The 23,650-nt window shown below is 44.8% G+C and overlaps 1 protein-coding gene across 1 annotated transcript; it reads left to right on the top strand.

Annotated features, from left to right (window-relative positions):
* The first annotated feature begins 885 nt into the window (after positions 1-885).
* On the top strand, positions 886-4,128 carry LOC108895809 (cytochrome c oxidase subunit 5B, mitochondrial). Its single transcript, XM_051072732.1, is given in 5 exon segments — positions 886-1,053; positions 2,046-2,116; positions 2,853-2,921; positions 2,923-2,953; positions 3,589-4,128. Coding segments are annotated over 5 exon segments (390 nt in total). The 5' UTR covers positions 886-947; the 3' UTR covers positions 3,702-4,128.
* The last annotated feature ends 19,522 nt before the right edge of the window (positions 4,129-23,650 follow it).

Here is a 23,650-nt window from a genome sequence, read left to right as displayed (position 1 = left end):
GGGGCAACTTCTATAGAAATTAACATCAATTAGGCATTTAGATTTTTTTCTTCTTTAAATATCCCTATTTTTACCTGATGTCAGAATATCAGTGATAGAACAGGACACATTTACAGTAAGTTCCACTCCATCCCAGTTGGTGGCGGTAATACACCATAAAACATCAAGAAGAAGAGGTCCAGCATCTGCATCCAGCGACTACAGTTACAGCACAGAAGGAGAAATGGCTGCGAGATTACTGCTCCGCTCAACCGTCAGAGCCGCTACAGCCTGCCGGGCTGCCCGGGTCCCTGCCCGGGTCCCTGCTCTGACCCGCAGCATGGCGGCTGGAGGTGAGGACTGAACCAGCATCGGGTTTTAAAAGTGTGACAGACCAGTGAAACCTGATCGATAATGTGATAGATACGTGACTGATACGTGACTGACGGCAAAAGACTTCCTGTCTCTGTGATAACATCTTTTCCAACGCTGTAGATCAGACCAAACTCCATTAACAAATCTGCCAATTTAATCAGAACTCGCCTTAAGCCTAAATCAGAGCTTGTGAAACATGAAGACATTTTGCACAATAGAATTAGGATCAAACTTTCTTCGATTCGGCACATGTTAAAAATACTTTAGTATTTAGTATTGTATTGATCAAATGTAAGGAACTCATGAATCAAAGCAACAGTTTCCAGTAAGATGAGGTGTCATCATCTCCGAGGTCTCTTCGCCATATTCGCAGTCTATGCTTTCAGATTATTTTTATTACTGAGTCAATAACATTAAAATGATAATAATACCCAGTAAAATCCAGACTAGAACTCCTATAGATGTTTGATTTTTATTGAAATGTAGTGTAAATGGGCCAAGGCTATTTGTGACGTTAAAACAGAGCGACGCTGCCATAAATTCCGTACGTCACCACCGAGCGACCAGAGTGTAGTGTCAGTGAAGAAGGAGAAATGGCTGCAAGGTTACTGCTCCGCTCGGGTTTTAGAGCCGCTGCTACCTGCCGGGCTGCCCGGGCTGCCCCGGTCCCTGTCCTGACCCGCAGCATGGCGGCTGGAGGTGAGGACGAAACCAAACCCGCGACATTAAAACATGACATGAGTCGTGATATTTGACTTCAATCGGCGGTTTGTCCACGGCTAACGCAGCCGGAAGACCTCCATCCGTTCACTAGCTTGTTAGCATTAGCAACGTTAGCAGCGCGGTAGCCGAGAAAGGTCAAACGTATTTTTTAAGTAATTAGCGTCAAAGAACAGATTCGGCAGCCGCTCTAAACATTCAGTTGTGCTTTATGTTTATGGTGAGTTGTGTACCGGGTAGAAAACACCACAAACTTCAGTTATATTGAAGGAAAACCCGCTCAGCTAACGTTAGCTCAACAGTGCTAACGAGTGTGTTAAAAGTCGAAAGCGTCAGATATGAAAAGTAAATGTCGAACGTTTCTTGTTATTAGGCTTTTAGACTAATAAAAGTTAAACCAGGTCTGTTCACATATACAGGACATTTCCACAAGGTCATTAACAGCGTTAACAGAGGAAGAATTTAAGACGTAGGATAAAAATAGAATAACTTAAAATGTAAGATGTAAACAAGCTAACATTATTCTTGTTAATTCATTGGTACAGTACTGTAGTAAAAGAATGTTGACTCTCAGTGGTCAGTTTGTGACATTACTCAGTTAGCACTTGGTCTGCAAATGTATGGCTGAGTTTTATTAGTTGACTTTTAAAAAGGTAGAAATAGTAAAACCAACCTCTGCACCAAACACATGTGTTGCTAAGTCTGTACTTATTAATGTTCTGTTTGCCAACTGTAAATCACAGGGTTTTTAAAATCTTTTGCTCAGCGACACAGGAAACACAGACAGAAGGAAAAATACCTTCCACTGAATCTTTGCAGTCAGTCAGGAAAGTGGAAGTGAAAAGAGGCTGGCTTGATTCAGAGCAGACCTCAGAATCCATCGTGAACCACTTAAAGAGATGCAAGCTGAAGCTTTGGAACTTCTTACCTGTTGCCTTTTTCTCAGACATGTTTTTATTTGTCGTTTGCAGGGATTCCCACTGATGAGGAACAGGCCACTGGACTGGAGAGGATCATTATGGAGAACATGAAGGAGGGAAAGGTACGATAACGTATCTCTTTCCTCTCAGTTGTGTTGTATAACAAATCATACTTCAACACTAGTTCTTAAACTGTTTGACAGAGGTGATTGTTACACATTGAGGTGATGAACTTCTGCTCCTGTCAGTTGTATTATTTTGCTTTTGCACTTTCCTGACTGAGCACACGAGCGCACTTGAACTACACAACCACTTCAGCTGCATTCACCTGAGCTCACTGGATGATAAAGATCACAGTGTGTAGACTGATCAATACTGTGATCTGGAACTGGATAAGCTGCAGAGACTGTGGATATATGGACGCCCACATGGCAGCCTGCAGACACAGCGCGTTGATCAGAATCTCCAGCTGAGAGGCTTCACGCAGGCTGTTCCAGTTTAAATAATTAGTCTTTTAGGAGATAAGAAATGTCCAGAGCTGGTTAATCGTGACTGTGGAGTGTGTTATCTGTGCCCAGCAGGCGTGTTACAGGACAGTCTGGGAAATTAACTTCACTTATCTCACACATTAGGTATATTACTTCTCTTCAGGGTGTTTTCTCTGCTGGAAGTCTCTAAGCACACAGAGTTAATGAACTTTGATTGCACCAGTTTCAGTCTGGGGTGTCTGAACCACATTTTATTAACCACAGTAATTCATGGGAGAATCGGGGGTTTTAGGCCAAATTAAAATGATCCGTATGTTGTGTGAAATTTAATCCTGGGATTCAGATGTGATCTGTTGTCTCTCTGTTTCAGGATCCCTATAACATGATGAAGCCAAAGTGGTACAGCGGCACCAAGGATGATCCAAACATTGTTCCCTCCTATCACAGACAAGAGGATTGTGGGATGTATCTGTAAGTTTCTTTCTTTAAGTCCTGACATCCTCTGGTTTGGATGAGTGATGCTTGCCTTCAAACCTTTCGCTAAAGACACTAAGAACAATTTCTGCCCTTTATTAATCTGGAATATTTGAGTTTCAATTCTCAAATATCTCAAAGACACTTTCAACATTTGAATACTAAACTGAAATAGGTTTGACAAGATTAAATTTGGCGTGATACTCTGACTTGAATTGGTGAAAAATAGGAGATGTGGTCAGGTGTTGCTGCTGCTGAAACCAGGCTGGATTTGACTAGATGTGAGTTTGATGAAAAAGCCTCATACAAATTTAATTAGATTTTATTCTGTTAATCTGGATATCTTTCTAAAATGTCTCCTGTGTTCCAATTTCATCTTTCAACTCTGCCCCTGTATCATTTTTAATTTAATTTCTAAATATAGATACAGTGGCCTGCATGCCTGGAAATGTGCTCTGTCACACATGTACTGTAAAACCCAGCACAACAAATTTAAAAAGGAAACTGCCTTTGGATTCATGTGTTCTGCTGTTTTCTAAACGAGTTGTTTTACATCCAGCTCTGTGGTTTCCTCATTAATGCAGCATTTCCTTCATTCAAATCAAATGTTAAGGCTCGTCTCTGTTCTGCAGGTGAAGAAGACAACACGACTGTGGTCTGGTTCTGGATCCATGAGGGCGAGGCCCAGCGCTGCCCATCCTGTGGCTCCTACTACAAACTGGTTCACTATGACCTCCCTCACTAAGTTATAACATAGCTCTGTTATAGACGTGTAGGACACAGCTGTGTGTCTGCACGGCGTTAGCTTCTCTCTGAAATATTCCTACAGAACGAGGTGAAGAAGAATCAGACAGCGACGTTTTCATTCTCAAATCTCCAGGAAGTTTATTTAAGAACATTTTGGGCTCTGTGTATTTCCTGGTCTTATTGTACGAGTCCTCGTCTGATTGGTCTTTGACTCGCTCTGCCTCAGTACTTGATCCACCTGCTAACCTCATCAGTCTTTGCTTTACATGTTACATTTACAGAGGGATCAGACGTGGTTTGGGACACAACTGTTTTCTTTCAAAACATTTCCATTCAGCTTCAGTTTACATTGACACATGTACTGTACAATGTTACACTTGGTCCACTCACTCCTTTTATTGAACTAATAAAGTCCTCGACATCTATCCAGCTCTTTTTGTTGTTGTGTACTCTTCTCTGTGGTCGGACAGGAGCTAATACATCAGATCAGAAAATATCTTTACATTACACGTTTTATCTGATGGTTTATCTGTAAGTCTGTGACTGACCAGCAGGGGGCGCTAGAATCCAAAATGAATCCCAATATGAATTCCTGAATACAGCTAAGTTCTTATAATAACATCTCTCTTCCTTAAAATCTTCTGGTTTTCAAGGATCAGGTTCATGAGTGGGAGTGAGGTGAACAGTAGAGAGATGCTGTGGCTCACCTCAGATCAGATCTGAAACAACCCTCATGGTGCAGTTATTGACGAAGTGAAGTGTGAGCGGTGCTGCAGTTTAAAGGTTAACAACGTCAGCCTGCAGTGAGAGGGTATGTTTCATTTTTATTCCCTCTGTGTGTGGAGTTTCAACAGTCTCTCGTACACAGGTTTATAAGCTGTAATAATGGTTTTATTGGTGGTTAATAAATCTTGTACTGAAGCTTTACACATCAGATTCCAGATTGTGGAAAATCCTCCTCCAGCATGACTCTGTTTCTCTCTTTAATTCATTAGTGGGACCACCTGCCATGGACCGACTAGTTTTCTCCTGGAAAAGAGCTGCAGGACATCTGGACTAACATCTATTAACAAACTGAAACTGCTTCAGAGTCGTTAGTCCCACAGGAAGGAGATGTGCATTGTTACAGCAGCAGCAGCAGGACACATGTAGACGAAGGAGGTAGGAGCATAGTTAGGAAAGATTTACACCAGGAGAGTATTTACATCAAAGCCTGAGAGTTTTACCACCAGGTCCTAATATTCACAACAGTAATGGATGGAAACATTTTCTTTCAACCATTTTATGGAAATTTGGTCAGAATCTGTGAACGTTTGGTGGAAAATTGATTTGCAGAGGTTGTAATAGAAGTTGAGGTCCAAACTGAGGCTAAAGACGCTGTCATGTATAATTAACTCTGTGTGCAGGAGGAGATTTATCATATAGACAGAGCTCAGATTGAAGGATGACAGAACAGTGTGAAGATGTGTTGGTGTCTGGAGGGAACGATAACATCGACTTCTCTCACATCGCTGTAAACCACTGATCCCTGTGACCTTTCCACAGACTGCAGGGACGTGAACATCAGCAGCTCATTGTTCTGTGTCAACACCTTCTATGAACAACAGCCTAAACACCCCCCAGGATCACTTCACCATAATTCTTTGATATTTATTCAGTTTAAATGGCCCCTGCTCACAAAGCATCAACTATAATGAAGCTCTTCTAACAAATTACGCTCTGGTGTCAACACCTCTCATGATTCTTAGAGTAAAAATCTGACTTTAAAACCTACAAATGCTTCATACTCACAGCTGCCGTACAGTACAAAATGTAAAGACACATTCAGTCCACACAGTCGTGGCTGATAATGTCAGATCTTTTGTCTTTAGCTGCATAATGAGACAGGCTAATTGCACCTTGTCAGTTAATGTTGACCCTAAATGGAGCCCACGGCTTAAAGTTTTCTTTTCACCTCTTAAAATAACTTGTCTAAATGCAAAGTGCTTCAGTGCTCTGAGCCTTCAAACAAGGACCTGAGCTATGTGAGTGAGCGCCTCAGACAGGTGCAGGGAGCTGGGAAACATCCTGACTAAAGCATCAGAGTCCCTCAGTGCTGCAGAGTAACGGCTGCAGTCGTTTGTATGTAAACCAGTCAGAGCCTAGAACCACTGCAGGTTGTTGTTGAAGTAGACCATCAGCTCCTGTTTGCAGTGCACACAGGAGGATCACTGTGATACTGAAGAAAACTCAAAACCACAGATTCTCAGCAGAGTTCTGCAGATATGAGCAGCATTTCCTCCAGTTTCACTCCAGGTGATATCAGTGTCTCGCAGCGTTTTGGTGATATTTGTGCAGCTGCAGCTGGACGTCTTCTCCTCCCTTGGCTCAGCCTTTTGCTTTTCTCGGCAGCATGACTTCAGCTGGCATACACAACAAAACACGGTGGGACGACAGCCCAGTGCCTCCAGGTGCACAAGATACTTAATGGGCAAAAGAAAATGTGATTAAAACGAGGATTTTTCTTCCTCCAATTCATTCAAGTGGAATCCAGCTCATACACAGATGCTGCATGTCCACATCTGGGGCCAGATGTTTCAAGGATGTATGTGAACACAAACCATGGATGGATGATTTCCCACCAAAAAACAATGTTTATGAATCAGGAACATGTGGTGAGAATGTGACGCAGACTTCAGATCAGCACACACAAGGTTTTCCAGAGAGATCTCAGGTCGCACATCTCTCTTTTCATTTTGTCCTTTATTAGGAAACACGTCTTCCTGATCCTTTAGGTCAGTGAAGGCAGCTGAAATATTCCTGATGACGTGCCAGTCACAGCTGTGCGGTGGCAGCTGCTCTGACCCTGCTGAAGATCCTCGCCGACCTGACACAAACTGTCTCTTTTTTAGACGTTTATTCAGAAGCTGTTGCTGAAGTGCAAACAGGTGAGTCAGGGCATTTCAGTCAGGAGGAGGAGGAACAAAGAGAGCACGGGAAATGTGCTGTAGAATAACATTTATTGTGCACAGGGCTCTTAGACCCCTGCAGGAAGTAGATCACCATGGGAAGCAGCTGAATGGAAGTGGTGCCCCGGAGCTTAGATGACGAGGAGCAGGGCGTCTTTGTGAGAAGGAAACTATCGATCAGAGGTAGATAAAAGACGACTGAGCGATGGATGAGGGAAAGAGAAAGTGGTGAAGAGGTGGAGGTCGGCCGCTCGACGTCACTTTTAAACTTTGACAGCTTATGAGTGATTGGCTCGAGGGGAGTGTGTCAGGTTGTGAGTGGATAAAAACAGGAATTAGCAGAGACAGCAGGAAACTGCTTGTGACTCAGACGGCAGAGAGATCGTCTCCTGACTGAACTTCATTTATAGCTGCTGTACCTGCAGGAGTGGAGGAGGCATATACAGCAGAGTGACTGATTTATTTTCTGATGATAATAATCATACACATTTCAGTTACTGGTGAACCACAGTTCACTGAGCGCTGAGGAAACTTTGACAGTTTCTACAGACTGAAGTTTGCAGCTCAGGAAACTCCAGTGAGAGCTGTGGTGACAGGTCACATCTTGATATCGTGTTAACAATGAGAGATCGTTAAGAGCCACACAGGTGTTCTCAGGCTGATTAGAGCTCTACACTCTGCAGAGGACTCAGGTTCCTCCCAGTGAAGGTCGAACTGAAAAATCTGCCTCCATCAGCTTGTAGCACTTCTTCATTTCTGCTTTTGCAGTCGTGTTTTTTAAAAGGGACAAATCAAAGCAGGTGTCTGAAACAGAAAGACCTGTCAGAACTAAATGAGACTTGAGTGACACTGAAATTCAACGTAACTGACCGTGTTTTGGACGTGCTGACAGTCCACTGATTCCCTCTGCACCTTCTCATCAGTGACACTTAAAGCTGACAGTCTCTTTCACTTTATCTAATGGGCTGTGCAGCTCTCCTCCCACCTCACACTGAGTCTGCTTCTTTCAAGTCCTCCTCTTCTCCTGCCTCCTCTGCAGCGGCGCTCTCATCTCGCCTGTCAGTCAGAGGCTCTTTCTGACTGGATCGCTGTGTGACGGCGGTGACAGAGAGGTGCGCTGCATGGTAATAACAGCTGTAGTTTGGGGTGATAGACACGGTGTGGGTGTGTGTGCTGAGCTTTGAGGACAGTGCTTTTTCTTCGGCTCTCTCACCTGGTCAGACAGTGGAGCTCTGACCTTTCCCATGTTCCTGAAGTAAATCTCCTCTTTTCCACAACACTTCTGTCCCCAGCTCTGATGTGTCCAGGTGGAGACAGAGTCCTCAGGTTCATGGAGGATTTCTCGACCCTCTGTTTGGATTTGGCTGCAGTTTATTTGGCGTTGGCAAACATGAGAGTCTGGGAGTTTGTTCCAGATGTGGAGCGTGAACACGATACAGTTCAGACTGTGCTCAACCATTAAAGCTTTAATGATGACGTCTGCTGTGAAAAAAAAAACAGCTTCTTTCACCTTTTCCTCATTTTGAAGTCAATTTTCTGCTCATTTCTTCTGAAGGAAAACAGTTTCTTCTTCTTTCTTCCTCCAGCCCTCCCTTCTATAAGTGAGCAGTGATGGGCAGAGGAAGAGCTATAATACACTGAACCAGAAGAAGACATTCTGGGTAATTAAGCATAACGTGTGCTTTCACAATCAAACGATATGAGACACACACTCGTTCACGGACAGGAGCAGGGAGCAGAGAGGAGGTGTGGGCGATGTGGGTAATTGAGCATCACTGTCCTTTCGGTCGCCATAGAAACCCTGTCTCACAAGGGACGGTGGCGTTTCAGAAAGCTCTTAAGTTCCAGCAGCTCATTGCACGGTCACAGAAAGTCATTAGAGATGCTACAGAGAGGAATGTGATGTCGGCGCGGGACAGAAATAGAGCGTATTTCATTTCGCCAAACACCTCAGGTAAAAACCTCAGGTTAGAGATCCAATACAACAACCAAGTTTATTTGTACAGAACAACACTGCTGCATGAGCTGAGAAGTATCAGAGCAATGATGTAAAAATACTCGATTACAAGTAAAAGTTCTGCTCGTGTTGTCAGTCCAACTCATCTCAGAAAATAACAAAGTTACAGTTAAATATTTCCTGTGCTGGAGCAGCTCATTTTTTCTTCTTCTGTTGTTTAGCTTCCTGTAACTGGTCTGAAAGTGTGAGCCATCTCAGAAACAGTGTTTTCACACAGCAAACAGACCAAGCTGAGACCACCTCTTTTTGTCAGATCCAAGATTTGGTCTGAGGATCCTCTTCAGCCTCAGAGTCAAACCACGTGACAACTAAACCGTTGCTCCTGGATTGTGATTATTTCCACGTTGCAGTCGATGTCTGTGCAGTGGGTGTTTGGAGAGATGAAGAGAAACATGGCTATTAGGAAGCATTTAATTCACAAGCATCAGTATCATGAGCAAAAGGAAACGTGGTTCTCTAAAGATAAGAAACCTGATGCTCATAGACGCTCAGTGCTGCCTTCACCTTCCTGTGAGGAAACATTACAGCCGACACAGACTCTTTCCAAACGGCCCTGAGGAGCTTCACAGCATCCTGTTCCACCCAATTTACACTCCTGTCAGACCAAGGTACAAACATTCATCACAGAGAGAAGCATTAATAGAGGCCTTGGCAGGACTGAACCCCTGAGTTTATAAAAGAGAAATCAAGAATCAGATCTCATTTCTTCACACGCACTTCACTTTGGGAGCCTCCTGTTTTCACTTCAACCAATCAGAACCTGCTCTTTGCACCTTTGCGAGCAGTCAGGAGAAATTTCAAGCTGCGTGAGTTGAGATGAAAAGTATTCTAAAGAGAAAATATCCAGGGTGTGTGTATCCACTAATGTAGCTGACCTGGAACTGATTTCACACAGTCCTGCTCATTTAGGAATCTAATTATGGAGCCCGTGTTGTTGCTGCTCTGCAGGCTTCACAGTAAAGTTTCATTTCAAACTGACTACTCTGAAAATTTAATAAGAAAAATGAAAAATGCAATTAGTTTTGGTGTCACAACTTCAAGGAGGGAATTTAAAGTAGAAGCCTGTGCTGGTGGTGGAGGCGCTAATGAGGGAAAACAGGTGGAGCAACTTTAAAACGAGTGACACGGAGGAGCAACAGACGATCTGACAGTCACACTCATTTTACACAGTGACTGTGGAGCCAGGCGGAAGCACAGGAAGATACGAGCGTGTGTGTGTGTGTGTTTGTACACAGGAGACAGTGCTGTGTAGGAGAGATTTGTGTTTCCAGGCAGGAGCTCGTTTCCTGGACATGAGCGTTACAGTAAGATGTCGTCACAGTCTCATGAACAATTCACAACACTGATGTAATGTTTGAAAAATCTGACGTGTTGTGGTGAAAGATGCAGGAGGAGGTTAAACAGGAGACAGGAGGTCTAAATCTTGAACCAGCTCCAGCTCTTGGCTCGTGCTGGCCTCGTCTCCCATCAGCCTTTACTCCTCTCCCTCCGTCTCCTTAATGGAGTGTGAGTTATTGTGCCTCGAGGCTGCGACAGCTGACGCACAGTTACCGTCTGGAGATCCAGCCACCGAGCCCGACCGGTCAGACCGTTTCTTCTGGAGTCTCTTCTGGGTCAAAGCTCCGCGGAGCTCCGGGGGCTAACGCAGAGAGAGTACGACAGCCAGCCTGCCCTGCTGTCACCCCGCTGTCAGCAGACCTGTGGTCAGCTGCAGAGGAAACACAGATACCAGCTTCCTGTGTGTTGGTGTGTGTGTGTTTCCCTCCAGCCTGCAGAGAGCTCTGACACGGACACAGCTCCTCCATCACCATCATCTCCTGTTTGACTTGCAGAGTTGTCCAGGGTGACTGTTCATGTCTGGACAGTGTCAAGTGTTAGGTTCATCACTGACTTGATTACAGACAGAAAAAGAAAATCATCTACAGCTGTTTCCTGTTGCAACAGGAAGTTTTTAAATGTGATTTGACCTCAGCAGGAGAGATGCTCCAAATACTAGATTTATACCTAGTCTGAGTTTTGTATTTTCTTCTCTTCGTGACGACACCTCAGAAACTTGGAGACTGAGATGCTCGACACTTGGTGCTCACATCAGCCTGACAAGGTTTATTGCTAAATTTATTGCCTGTAATATTGGAGATTTTAAGTGTCGGTCTGTGTTTAATAACTCCATATATTGGAGCAAACTATCAGTGTTATATGAGAAGTATTGATTTTTTGAGGGTAAGTCAGATGAAGCTGGGGTAAATCAAATCTCAGAGCTCTGTGGAAAACACTTGTGTCAAATCCTCAGAGAGACGAGCGAGATGAGAGCGAGAAGAAAATACAAGATAAAGTCCTGAGCTTCTGCTCGGCCACACGGTGATTAGGAGGATTGTGTACAGCGGCTCCTGGTTCTCAGCTCCCTGCAAAGAATAAAAACATGAATCTGGATGCTTCGGTCTCATTTGGAAAAGTGAGAATCCAGGGATGGACTGAAAGTTCCTAACTGGGTCACGGAGATAAATCAGATGCTCCAGAAAACTACAGCACCTCAGCTTCTCTTATAACGCCTCTTATATCTGACGTGGTTCAGGATTTCAGGACCCAAATGCAGACACACAGCGAGGCAGGAAGGTTTACTGATCATTTCATAAGAAAACGAGTTCTATGGACACATTACTGTCAAAATAATAAATAAACAAAGAGCATAACTGTGTGTTATGCAGCTGTCAGAGGTCTGACTCCAGGTGGAGCTTCACTGAAAGCTCATTATTTACACTTCACCTCATGGAGCTGAAGTGGTGCCACTGTACAGCTGGAAGTCTGAGCCTCACAGCCTGCTGATGTCCTGGACCTGCTGGAGTAAAACACATGACTGAGCTGTACAGTGAGCCTGCAGCAGTATATAATCTACAGTACATACATACAGTAGCTGCACCTGAGAAATTACACATTAATGCATGCACAGAAATACAAGTGCTTGCATAACGTGCTTGGAGAGCTGGAAAGCAGCGCGGTGAGCCTTAATCTTTGATTCAGTTTGAGATGGGAGAAGAGCCCGTGGCTATAAAGGAAAAACTCAAGGAGTCTTTTTTCCTCCTCCCTCTGCCTCCCCCTTTCCCCTCCTCACTCCTCTCGTCTCGCTTCAAGGATTTTCTGAAAGTTTTCAACTCTGCCTGGACCCGGGTCTTGAGAAGGTTCCTCCTGACAGCGAGGCTCTGCTGCAGACTGTAATCATATGAAATGTTCACAGAGCTCCAGCAGCTCCTCCACAGGTTTTTTCCTCCCTCGCTTTTTAAAATGGTCTTATTGAAACTTGTCAGCACTAAATTAATATTACATCTTCCAGTGTAAATGGCTGCAGGGCTAATGAGCAGAACACCTGCTACAAATATCTGGACTGATCTGCATTAAAGCTGCTGCACAGCTCTCCAACGTTCAGGGCAGGTTTCCACCTACAAGGTACCTGAAGGTGGTAAACTCTCATTCAGCATTCAAAGACACTCAAACAGGGATCTGGGCCCGGATCAGAGTCCACTGTGTACTGTACCTGGGCACAGATCAATGAACCTCGGGTTCATGTGTTCACATCAGAGGCAGGCTGCTGTTCAGAACGTGTAGTGTAGCGTACTGTATCAGAGTGTGGATGCACAGGTGTACTCCAGCACTAATGTGAGAGCTGAGCGGTGAGTGAGTGACTTTACTTCACCTTCGCTCTGTGAGCCACCTGCAGCGACACACACCGAGACAAACAGAATGTCATCACCATTAAAGAAAATGTCAGGGCCAATCAATGGCAGCCTTTGGTGTTCCAGTGAGGAGCTCTAAGTATTTCACACCCTCACACAGATCACCGTGGCGTGCTTCTGCGCTGATGAATGACTCAGACACTTTCACATCTCCTGCAATAACAAAGATTTGCTCTTTCCGGAGGCCTGCGCTGTGCCACAGGTTTCCACTGAGCCCCGCAGCCTGACGGCAAATTGAAATTCAGAGATCAAAAAAGACAAAAAACGGTCCCCAAAAGGGCCATTTTTGATAATGTCAAAGACAGTTTGGAAAGGTCCATCTCCGATAATGTCAGAACTGTTGAAGGTAAAAGCGTCTTGAGAGAGAGGGAGATAATGAGGCTGACAGTGGAGGATGATGGGTAGTCTTTTAGAAATAATTGCAGCAGGTTTATGGTCTGTGGACAGACATGGATAAATGTTAAATGTACAAAACCTCAGGTGTGAAAACATCTGTTTTATTTGTGCTGGACTTCACCGAGTTGCTGCCTCATGACGATAACAAGACTCCTGGAAGTCACATTAAAAAGTGAGTTGATGGCTCCTTCAGTAATTGAATGAATCAGAAATGCCCATGTGCTTATCGTGCCGCAGAGAGTGGTGTGTTCAGTTTGATTAAGATTACACAGCTGTTGCAGGCTGCAGTTAGAAAGCACAGTTTACTCACCACTTTGTCTTTAATGACACCCTCATCTCCTCGGCTGTGGAAAGAACACGCTCTTGACTTTTTAAAGACGCGTTGTAATGTGAGATACTTTTCTCTCTCAATGCAATAATTTGGTCATTGACTTGGCAGAAGGCAGCGCTGTGTCTCTGAACACGCTCCGAGTAAAATAAGTCTTTGAAAGCCAGTTTCATCTGGAGCTGCAGACTGTAATGATGGGTAATAATGTGAGGCGGCTCCCATGAGGCCGTGCGCCGGTGTTTCCCATTGATTTACGTGATGTTGTACATTCAAACAGCTACAGTGGATCCAGAAATACACACATTTAATGTATGGTTAATTCAGTGGAAAGCTAAAATAATTAGAAGCAAAGAAATAATTGAAATAACAAATCAAGGTTGTTCTGGGATTGTGTGATAAGCTCTGGCTTTCTGGAAGTGTCATTATAACATTTTTAAAAACACAGTAACTCAAACACGAGCAGGGAGAGAGGTGAAATAAATCTGCTCATTAATGGAGAGAGTCCTGTGTCCTGCAGTAACCCTTCACATGTTCAGCTGAGTTTCTGTAGCGAGTCGATTCCTCTGCCGCTCTCACTCCTCTCATGGTTATTCATTCAGGCTTCAGTGTTTTTGGCTCGTCGGCCACCACAGACGTAGTCCTGGGCTGTTTGACAGATTCATTTCTGCAGTAAAGACGAAGACGAGTTTATTTTCTCTGTGGCAGCAGAAACTCCTGCAGGTTAAACTGAACCAACCAAAAACTTTTAAGGCTGTGAAACAGAATAAAACTAGAACCATCTATAAATACACAGCCAATACAGTATCCTGTCTCTCAGTGGGTTTTCTCTGTTCAGTCTGTTTAGTATTATAATGCTGGAAACCCTGTGAGCTGATGTGTATTATATGGAAACACTAACGTCTGTGCCTCAGACAGTTTGACCTCGTGTGATTTCATCTGGAACATCGGTTCGTTTCCTGCAGCTGAACAGTTATCTCTGCTGTTCATCTTTTACCTCAGCGTTCTGTTGTTTCGTTTGCACAGTTTAACATTTTGTTATGGAAGCTGCTGCGCTCTGACTCTGGGCTGCATCACTGACTGTGGCATATTTTATGGTGATATGAACAAACAGACCTGTTTCTAATGGGAGAGCTGCAGACTCAAAACCCTGATGCCTTTATTTCAACCAATAAACATCAACATTTCAGCAAAAGCTGCCTTCTTCAGGGTCAGACAGACGCCTGACTGAGTTCTACCAACAGAGACAGGTGTCATAAATCAGGGTGATCAGTCTGAGGGAGGTGGTGTGTGCAGGAGATGTGGATCCAGGTAGACCAGGATTTCAAACAGGTGAAATCAGTCAGTTCACAGTAGAAATCACTGACTGTGTAACAGCTCGTCACAGGAGAAAGGAGAAACAGACCAACGGTTTGTTTTTGTGATAATTGTGACCCATGAATCAAATAAAGGTCTGACAGGCCGGCAAAACAAAACAAAAGAAGAGAAGTGACCCAGGGCCAGCCCACAGTGGGCCGTCGGACCTGGGCACTTCTCCTAACCCTGAACCAGATCCAAGAACTAAACCTAACAGAAACAAAACTGCGAAAACAGGACAGCCAGACCCATCATCCCCCAAAAAGAAATAACAGAGACGTGAATTTGAGCTGGTCACAGCTCAGCAGGCTGCAGCTGAAGCCAGAGACTCTGCCTCTTTAAAGGTTTCCCACAATCAGGTGAGATCAGGAACACCTGAGGGGAGAACGCAGTCATCCAGCGAGGCCAAATTAACCTGTGCTTATGTTCTTGACTATAAACTGTTGGCTGTGACTCGATGGTATAATTTTTGCATAGATACAGATTTGAATTGTTGGTGGATCTTGTGGACTTGTGTTTCATTCCTCCTCTGTTCGCCCTGATTTGCAGCACCTGTCCCACCTGAAACAAATGCGTCAGGTGAAGGTGCAGTTGTCCCATTGTTTTCTTTACATATATATATATATATATATATATATATATATATATATCAGCAGACTGCTCACCTTAGAGGAGGAGGTGTAAAGTCATGTATTTCACATATGTCTTTAATCTCACTGTTCTCCTGCCGCCTCAGTCTGAGCTCAGTTTTAATTGGTTTCAGTATCAGCGAACCAGACCTGACAGAGAAAAGTGGCTTTTGTGGTGGTAAATTTGTAGGCGGAACTTTTCGACCGTGTAATGAATTCTTTCCTGGGTAAGATTGAGATAATTACAGAAGCTTTTATTCTCATAACGGCAGCGATCGTGAGCTGGAAACGCATCAGTGCAGCTCCCAGCTTCTGTCTTTGATTCGCAGTGTATTCTGTAACCAGTCCAGTTACAGTAGCTCTTAGTCCAAATTTCAAATCAATTATTCATGTTCACTCAGCCAAAACAAACATGTCTGCTGTTCACATTATCTCTTGTAGCTCTGTGTGAGCTCGCTGCTGTTTCAGAGGAGACGAGCCGGAGCGAGTGGGAAGAACAGAGGAGAGAGAGAGAGAGGACGAGACGAGTTGTTACTGACAGTGAACCCACACTTTCTACTTTATCTCACCTCCCAATCCCCCACTGTGCCGACACACACACACACACTTCAACCACAGCCTTGTTAGCTGGTGCGCTGAGGCAGCCCTGATGCTCACAGGATCAAAGTTGGGACCTGTCAGGAAAAACAGGAAAAAGCTCGTCATGGAGAATGAGTATATCTGCAGTAATTGCAGAGCAACCTGCTTTATCAGTGAGAGCTCAGATCATTTCTGATGGAGCCTCTGTCATTCAGCTACGCCGTCCTCTGACTGAGTGACAGTCAGAGACTTCAGGCCCAAGTGTTCAGATCCTGGTCAGGATTAAATCCACAGATTTAAACATCTTCAACAGGAAACACTGAAGCTGTCTGATGTTAGTTCACTCGCCTGCATCGTGTCACTTCCTCAGCGTGGGACCAGATCTCCTGCTCTGAGATGTCTGAGCATTTACGCAGTGATGCTTTTCTAGAATCGACAAAAAAGATGCTTTTGTCCTTCCTCTGCACCGTGACCTTCGGTGTGTACAGGAGCAGTTTGCAGCTGAGGGCGATGCAGTCGATGAGGATCACCTCCTCTGAATCACAGACCGAGGCTCTGTCCCAGAAAAAGATGGATTACTTTCACTGTCTTGGTGTTTTATTCTCCAATAGAAGGACTGAGACTGACTGACTGTAGGCACGACCAAACTATCTGGATGGAAATTCAGGCGCCGACTGAGGAATTCATTGAAATGTTGTGAGACGCTGCTGCAGCGGTTTGATCTTTAAAATTCACAACATCTTTTTACTGTGGTTTTCTCACAGCACAATTGATGATGTGTAGCCGAGACTCAGACTGTACTAGGATCCAGGATTTATTAAGATGAATATATTTCAGAGTGATAGCAGGTCAGCCTGTACTTCCACCTCGGTCAATAGATCCTGCTGCTGTCTCTGTCTCTTCACTGCCTCCTTGGTTACCATGACAGCAGCGTATCAAGAGATGCAGAGAGTGCTAAAATAAGAGACCAATTACTCAGACAGATGCTGATACAGTAGCTGTTTGTCATCTACTTCCTGAAGAGTAAACAGTTCTGATGCTGCGTCCTGATAACTCGTGAGATTTCTCCTGGTGTGACCCCAGACGACCGGGCTCAGTTATCCCGCCCTCAGGCGCCACTGACCCTCTCTGCCTCAACGACCAGCTTCATATGGAAGAAAACAACACACGTCTTCACACTGACCCTCTGACCTCCGGTGGCCGGCGTTTGGCTTTTTCATCAGGTAATTCAGCTTCCTCCCGTCCTCCTGCCTGGAAACTGTTCCATCCTTTAAATGCATCTTGAAGGAGACGTGGAGAAAGAAATCACATCTTTTTTTTTGGATGTCAACGTGATTCTGTTTGATCTGTCAGCTGATCTGATGGATCTGACAACACGAGGAGCGGCCGGTCGCTGGAGAAACAGAAACTCTGTTATTAATATTATTATTTTAGATTAAAACTCTTTAGCAACAACAATGTTTCTAATGCAACAAATAAAACCTTATATATCAGAGCATCATGAGCTATAAAGGAAACTACAGTCACCAGTACAGAGGGTCACACAGCCTGTTAGTTACAACCATTAGCACTGTGTGGTTTGAACAAACTTTATAATCCATTTTGAACATGTTATATGGAATGTGAATAGTGACTAAGTTAAAGTAAAACCATGGGAACAGTCTCTCAGAACAAACTGAAACACCAACCGCTGAACAGATGGAGCAGAGTGTCCACAGCAGGTCGTGTTGCAGGATAATTGGCACCAGTTGCAGTAGGATGTCGTGCAAATTGTCAGTTGGTGTGTTTCAACACCGAGCCTGCACGGCCTAACAGCTGCCATTTTTAATGAATACTCACTGAAACTGTGTGCATGTAGCATGTAATGACAGGACCGGCAGCAGGTCACCACTGAGAGTCAGTGTGTCCTTCCACTGGTGGAGGGAGGAAACAGTATAAACAGTCTGTTCTATTATTGGTGGCAAGTTTGCTGTAAAATGGACCATGGGAGTCGCTGAGATGGAAGAGGAGCCGTCTGTCCATCAGTCCGAGCAAATTCACTCAACTACCAGATTTGAAATGAACATCCATGAATCACAGACGATGAACTGGAACGGCTTTTTGTGGTTCCATCATCCAGCCAGATTCTCCACCTGACCGACACTTTGTTAGGCGCCTAATTATGGATCAACGACGACCAGATGAAATTCAGTTTCTAAAAGACCAAAAGGGAAACAAAACAAACCTAAACCTGACTGGTTCGGTTCATTTAGGCGGCTGAGAATTAGTCTGTGAAACCCTGGTGTGGACTGAAGAACCAGGCTGATACTGTGTGAAAAGACCAACCACAGTATTTGAGACTAGATGTGGTTTTTATCACAAAGCCTGAAGCTAAACCAATAATAATCCATCTGCTGTTCATGAACTGGTGAGGGAGGGAGAATAATCGTCACGGCTCGAGCCACGACGGCAGGTTTCCCGTGTCTTGAGTGTGTGTGTGTGTGTGTGTGTGTGTGTGTGTGTTTGGGGCGTGGCTCAGCAGCACCTGGCTCATCTGCACACCTGCAACTCATCATCCAATCTCCTCCTGTATAAGAAACCCGGCTCTCCTCTCACTCTGGTTCCTCCAGCTCTGTGGTGTTTGACTCTCATGTCTGTGTCATTGTCCTCCTGTCTCCACGCTCACTGCTTCAGTCAGTTCACCACCTGGATCCCACTCACCTGCAAACCTCCACCCAGTCTCCACCATCATCCTCCACAGTCAGCTGCCCGTCTCAGTTTTATCCATTTCAAATAAACTCTACAACAAAGTGAGGGGGTCTGAATACTTTCTGAAGCTGCTGTATGTGAAGCAGCCGGTGTGATACAGAAAGACTGTTGTTCCTTCTACGTGTAATTTGTGGTCGTCATGATATAAAAGCAAAGAGCTGTTTGTTAAATACAGACGTTAACTAACGAGCACAGAGGTAACTCTGTGTTAAATAATAAATCTGTGAACAGCAGAGAACCTGTGAACACTGTATTTATCTGCAGATGTTATTAACCTCTGCTGCGGGTGTGATGTATTATTATCCCTCCACAGTAAGTGGTTATTCGTCTCTCAGTCCTCGGGGGGTCACACAGGAGCTGCAGAGGAAATGTGTTTTCTCCAAACTCATTTCTGAGTCTTCATTAAAGGATAAAGGGTCAATGACTGTTTAAACAAACACACACACCTCAATGTAAAGGAAGAGGTTTAGTCCCTTTGATAAACACAAACATGACATTTTGCTTTTATTCTTTACAACACACCAGCTGTGTGTTAATCCCATAATCCCTCACCTCCCCGTGGGTCTTTGTTTATCACCAACCTGTAGCAGGAAACTGAAGCGTCAGTTGTTGCTGTAATTGGACAGAGGATGGATTTATTTTACATTTACAGCCACAGATGAGTTCTTTATGTGGTGAAATGATGAATTTAAGAGCTGACGCCTGCTGAGCTCCCTCAAACCACATGGACATGTGTTTAAAGTTTCAGACACTGCCTCTTACATTCTATTACGTCATTTCTGAGAGTGTTATCAGACCTGGTCTAACAGCTCAGTTTACTGCATCCAAACTTAGCTGCCTTGTAGAAACAGCACTTCAGATCATGGGAGTTAAAGAGCAAACATCTCCTCAGGCCATCTTTAAACAGTCAGTTGTCACATTGCTTCAGAAAACTGAATCTCAGACCCGTCTCCACCTGGAATAAGAGCTGCTGCCCTCTGGCAAACGTCTTAAGGTCCCTGGACGCACAGTGAGCCACTACAAACCTTCATTTGTCCCAGTGTCACTCAAAAGCCTCATCTGAAAGGGCAGCACCGAGGAGGATTCCTGTAATATGTTGTTGTTGTTGTCGTCAAGGTGAACTGCCTCAATGAGGACGTCGCTCATTTTAATTTGTGCTCGGTTTGTTTTGCTCTGAGCCCAGAGGGACTGCTTAAAGTGCAGACTGCCATTTTAAGAAAAAGACATTAGGCAGTTTGTCAGTGTGCACAGAGGAGACACTAATCCACCATCAACCTGAGGAGGTGAGGAGATCAAAACAGACTGTGCAGAGAGAGGACGGACGACTGACGCCATCTGAAACATGACGTAGCTTTAATAACACGCTGAAGAAACCCTCAGTCAGTCAGCGACCCTCAGCCTGCATGAGACAGACGCAGGTTTGAATTCACACTGTTCATCCTCCAGCCATGTCCCCTCATCTCATCGCTGTCAGACCTTTAAAACCATCAGACTGATGCAGACCTCCTTCCTCCTGATTCACCTCCACATTATTCAACCTGAGCTGAGGAGTGGGTGGAGGATTAAAGCACATAATTACAAGAAGCTTGATAATTCATTAGCAGCCATATTGCATGATTACTCTCATTAGCACCATTAATAAAAAGTGAAAGCTCCAAAGACTGCAGAGTGTTAGAGGGTGGGACCGCCATCGCCATGAAAACAACATCTGAGAACGCATGAGGAGGAAAAACCGACGACCATATCATCCTCCATCCTGTGTGTGTGTGTGTGTGTGTGTGTGTGTGTGTGACGTGGGTCAGGCTGGAGGGTTGAGGGTGGCTGGTTATGGAGGGTGGGTGACGTCAGGACTGTACCTCTGCAGAGACAGATAGTGCCTCACTGATCTGCTCAGGACATTTTCCAGGGGGCAGAGTGTCAAACGGTGGGCTGTGAGCTCCTTTAGATGCCCCCCCCCCGGCTCCGTGTGCAGGTCTTTGATGGAGGGCAGCTGGCTAACAAACACATCCCCGCTGCCTCTCAGATGATGTTGCCACAGTTTTGTCTTTGAGGAGATGAAATAAAGGCACAGCAGGCGTGATGTGTGAAAGCTTTCACTGCTGACGTGTGAAAAAGGAGCAGGACTGTGAGACATGATGAGCTACTTTGAAAATCCTCTGTTGCAGCTTCATCACACAGGAGATGATTTTATCCCATTTGCAGATGGTTTCTCTGGCTGATGTGTTTACAGAACTCTAATTACCCTGGGGAGGTGGATGTGTGGGCTCGGGTAAATTCAGTCCTCTTCTCCGTGATATATTGAGACTGGGCACCTCTTTTTGACTGAGATAGAACCTGTCACTTTCTCCAGTAGAACAGCTGCAAAATATCAGAAAAAAGGAAGAAATCAGCGATGGTGGTGTGACTTCCTCTTCATCTCTCATGTTCAGCCAGAATAAACCTCCAGAAATCCACTTAGAAATCAGAAGGAAGCAGCTGATGTAGCTTGGCAGAGATCGTCATGTTTTAAAGTCAGGATCACAGTGATCCAGTGATCGCTGTCTGTACATCCATGGCTGCAAACAGGAGCTGATCACAGCTGATTTAATCCCTGTAGCTGACATTACAACAGCCAAATAAACCTACAGTATATGCTGATGAAGACATGCTTCCATTTGTCAGAGCTTTCCTTCATTTTCACACTTAGCTGACGAAAATAAAAGTGAGTGTTCATGTTGAAAGAACTCGGAGGATGTGGCCCTGGATGGGATTTAAATGTTCACACACCAACACCTGCTGCACAGACATAAATCCAGGCTAATACACCCAACAACACGGAGAGTTGTATTTGGCAGAGTCGAGCCGGAGGTGGACGATGTCTGAGTCTGCCCGTGGTAAATCAAGAACAGAACATGTGCCATGATGAAACTCACCGGCGCTGAACGCCAGAGGAGAGCGGGCTCCCTCACACAGCACAGCAGGATTTGAATGGTCCTGGTTCCCGGTGCCAGCCCACCAATAAGCTGCAGTCTTTCTGAGCTCCAAGGCCTAATTTATCCCTGCAGTCTCCAGTGAGAACCATACACTCACAGCCCAGTAATATTGTTCCAGTAGCTCCAAGGATCCAAACATGACGCAGGCCAAGGAGCTTTTGCACCATCCATTTAATTAAAAAACATCTTTTATTAGTTACTGCTGCGCCAGTCACAACTGCAATGTGTCTTTGATGACTCACTAAGTTTATTTTCATTACATCCAGTCCCACCGGACCTCTAAAAACGATGTGCTCTCATTTTGAAACATAAAGCAGGAAAAAGCCGACGTGTCTGCCAGCAGAGGCCTCGTCTGCGCTGCCTTAAAGGGATTAAACTGAATAATGCCACTGATCAAATGACAGAAAAGCTGCTTGTGGCTTCAATCACATCATTTCTGAAGAGATCTTGGGTACGGCTCAGAAAAGGACCGGGGGAGAGGGAGGAATAAAGAGGTGGGCAGGGCAGTGGAACCATGAAGTGGCTGAGGACAAATTAATTTCTTTCTTCTTCCTCTGGGGTCACACACAGGAGAGAAGAGGCAGCTCAGATTAGACAGGACGGCCTGAGAGAAGTGGACCCTGACCGTCCTCCTCCACGTCTTCATGTGCTCACAGCGTATCACTTCACATGTGTGTGGGTCATCTGTCAGGGTCAGTGTGACTTTGAGCTGTAAAATAAACCTGCACAAACACAAACTTCCACACTAACACGTACGTACTCTGGAGTTTTCAGACTTCTGAAACTGCAGCTGGCTCCATTTCAGTCTGAGTGGACCTGAGAGATGGAGGCGCCCCTGTTCACTTCCTGATGCTTTGTTGAGCACAGATACAGAGCAGAGACCTGCCGTCTGGTTGGATTCCAGGATGGCTCGGTTAGAAACCGTCCTGATCCTGGTGCAGACTGAAATGTTCTGCTCCTGGTTTTCTGGAGAAAGAAGTTGTTTTTCTACACTGAGTCCACGTGTTTCACCAGGTGTCAGAACACGGTGGATCCTCAGTGTGGAGCTGGTCGTCTCTGAGAGCAGCAGGTGGATACAACATGGAGGACAGTAAAGGATCAGATCTGATCTGCTTCATCCCAGATCATGATGTAAAGTTGCTTTGTATAACTTTATCCCCTCACAACACACACAGCTGTCAAGGATAAAAATGACTGAATGTAAAATGACCCCTTCATATGCAGGTAGGTGCACACTACCAGCAGAGGAAGCTGTTACAGTGATAGACTGGACCGGGTCAGTGAACGTCTCGTCCTTGTGTTTGGCTCAAGGCTCCGACACCTATTGATGTTCCACAGAACAAACTCCTGGGTCAGATCCCAGAGAACGTTTCATTACTGTACAGACGAGAACTGGAGGAAAACATAATGTACACTTCTTCTGTCCTGTAATTCTGCCTCCAACTCCAATCGTCTCTCTCCCACCCAGTCTCATTTTTCTTCTGTCTCCTCCTTCATCTCTTTCTCAGAGATTCTGAAACTCATTATCGCAGCAAATTGCTCCGAGTCGGTCACAAGCAGACGCAGAGTCGCAATCCTCCCTCGTTTTATTTCACCGCCGGTGGAACATCTGACACAGTTACTTCATCTCATTTGTGAGGCTGATTGGAGCGGCTGGATGGATGGATGAGGAGGATAACGAGTGGCATTCCTCTAAAATGTAACTAGACTCACACGGGAGGATTTCACGATAAGACACTCGCTCCCTGTAGAGACCGAGAACCATGAAACCTGCTGCACACTGTGATGGAAAACCTGGTTTCTGATCAGGGCTTAATTAGAGTTTATACACCCCCCCACCCTCTTCATTTAAAAAGCCTCAAAGTGAAGGGAGAGGAAAGAGGAGTGAAGCAGAAAGAAAAGAAACACGGTGGGAATTAAAGGAAAAGAAAATAAAGGAGAAGAAAACAAAAGAATAAGAAAGGAGGAAGGAGATGAAGGAAAGGAAAGAAGGCAGGAAAAAGACAGGAGAGGAAAAATAAATAGAAAAATGAAAATGTGGTAAAGAAAACAAAGGAAAAGAGGGAAAGAAAAGGAAACAAAGGAAAGGAGAAGAAAGGACGGTAAAGAGAAGAAGTGGTTTGACTCTGGGGACTCAGAATCTGATCCTCCATCAAAGTGTTTTTCCTGGAGGCTGATTTATGTTGTTATCTGTGCTGGTTTCTGTTGGAGCTGCTGATCATGACCAACAGACAACAGCTGCAACGTTC

The sequence above is a fragment of the Lates calcarifer genome, linkage group LG9 (assembly GCF_001640805.2).
Source record: "Lates calcarifer isolate ASB-BC8 linkage group LG9, TLL_Latcal_v3, whole genome shotgun sequence".
Classification (NCBI taxonomy): domain Eukaryota; kingdom Metazoa; phylum Chordata; class Actinopteri; family Centropomidae; genus Lates; species Lates calcarifer.
Note: the sequence above shows the minus strand (reverse complement) of the source record. Positions and strands in the feature narration are given on the sequence as shown.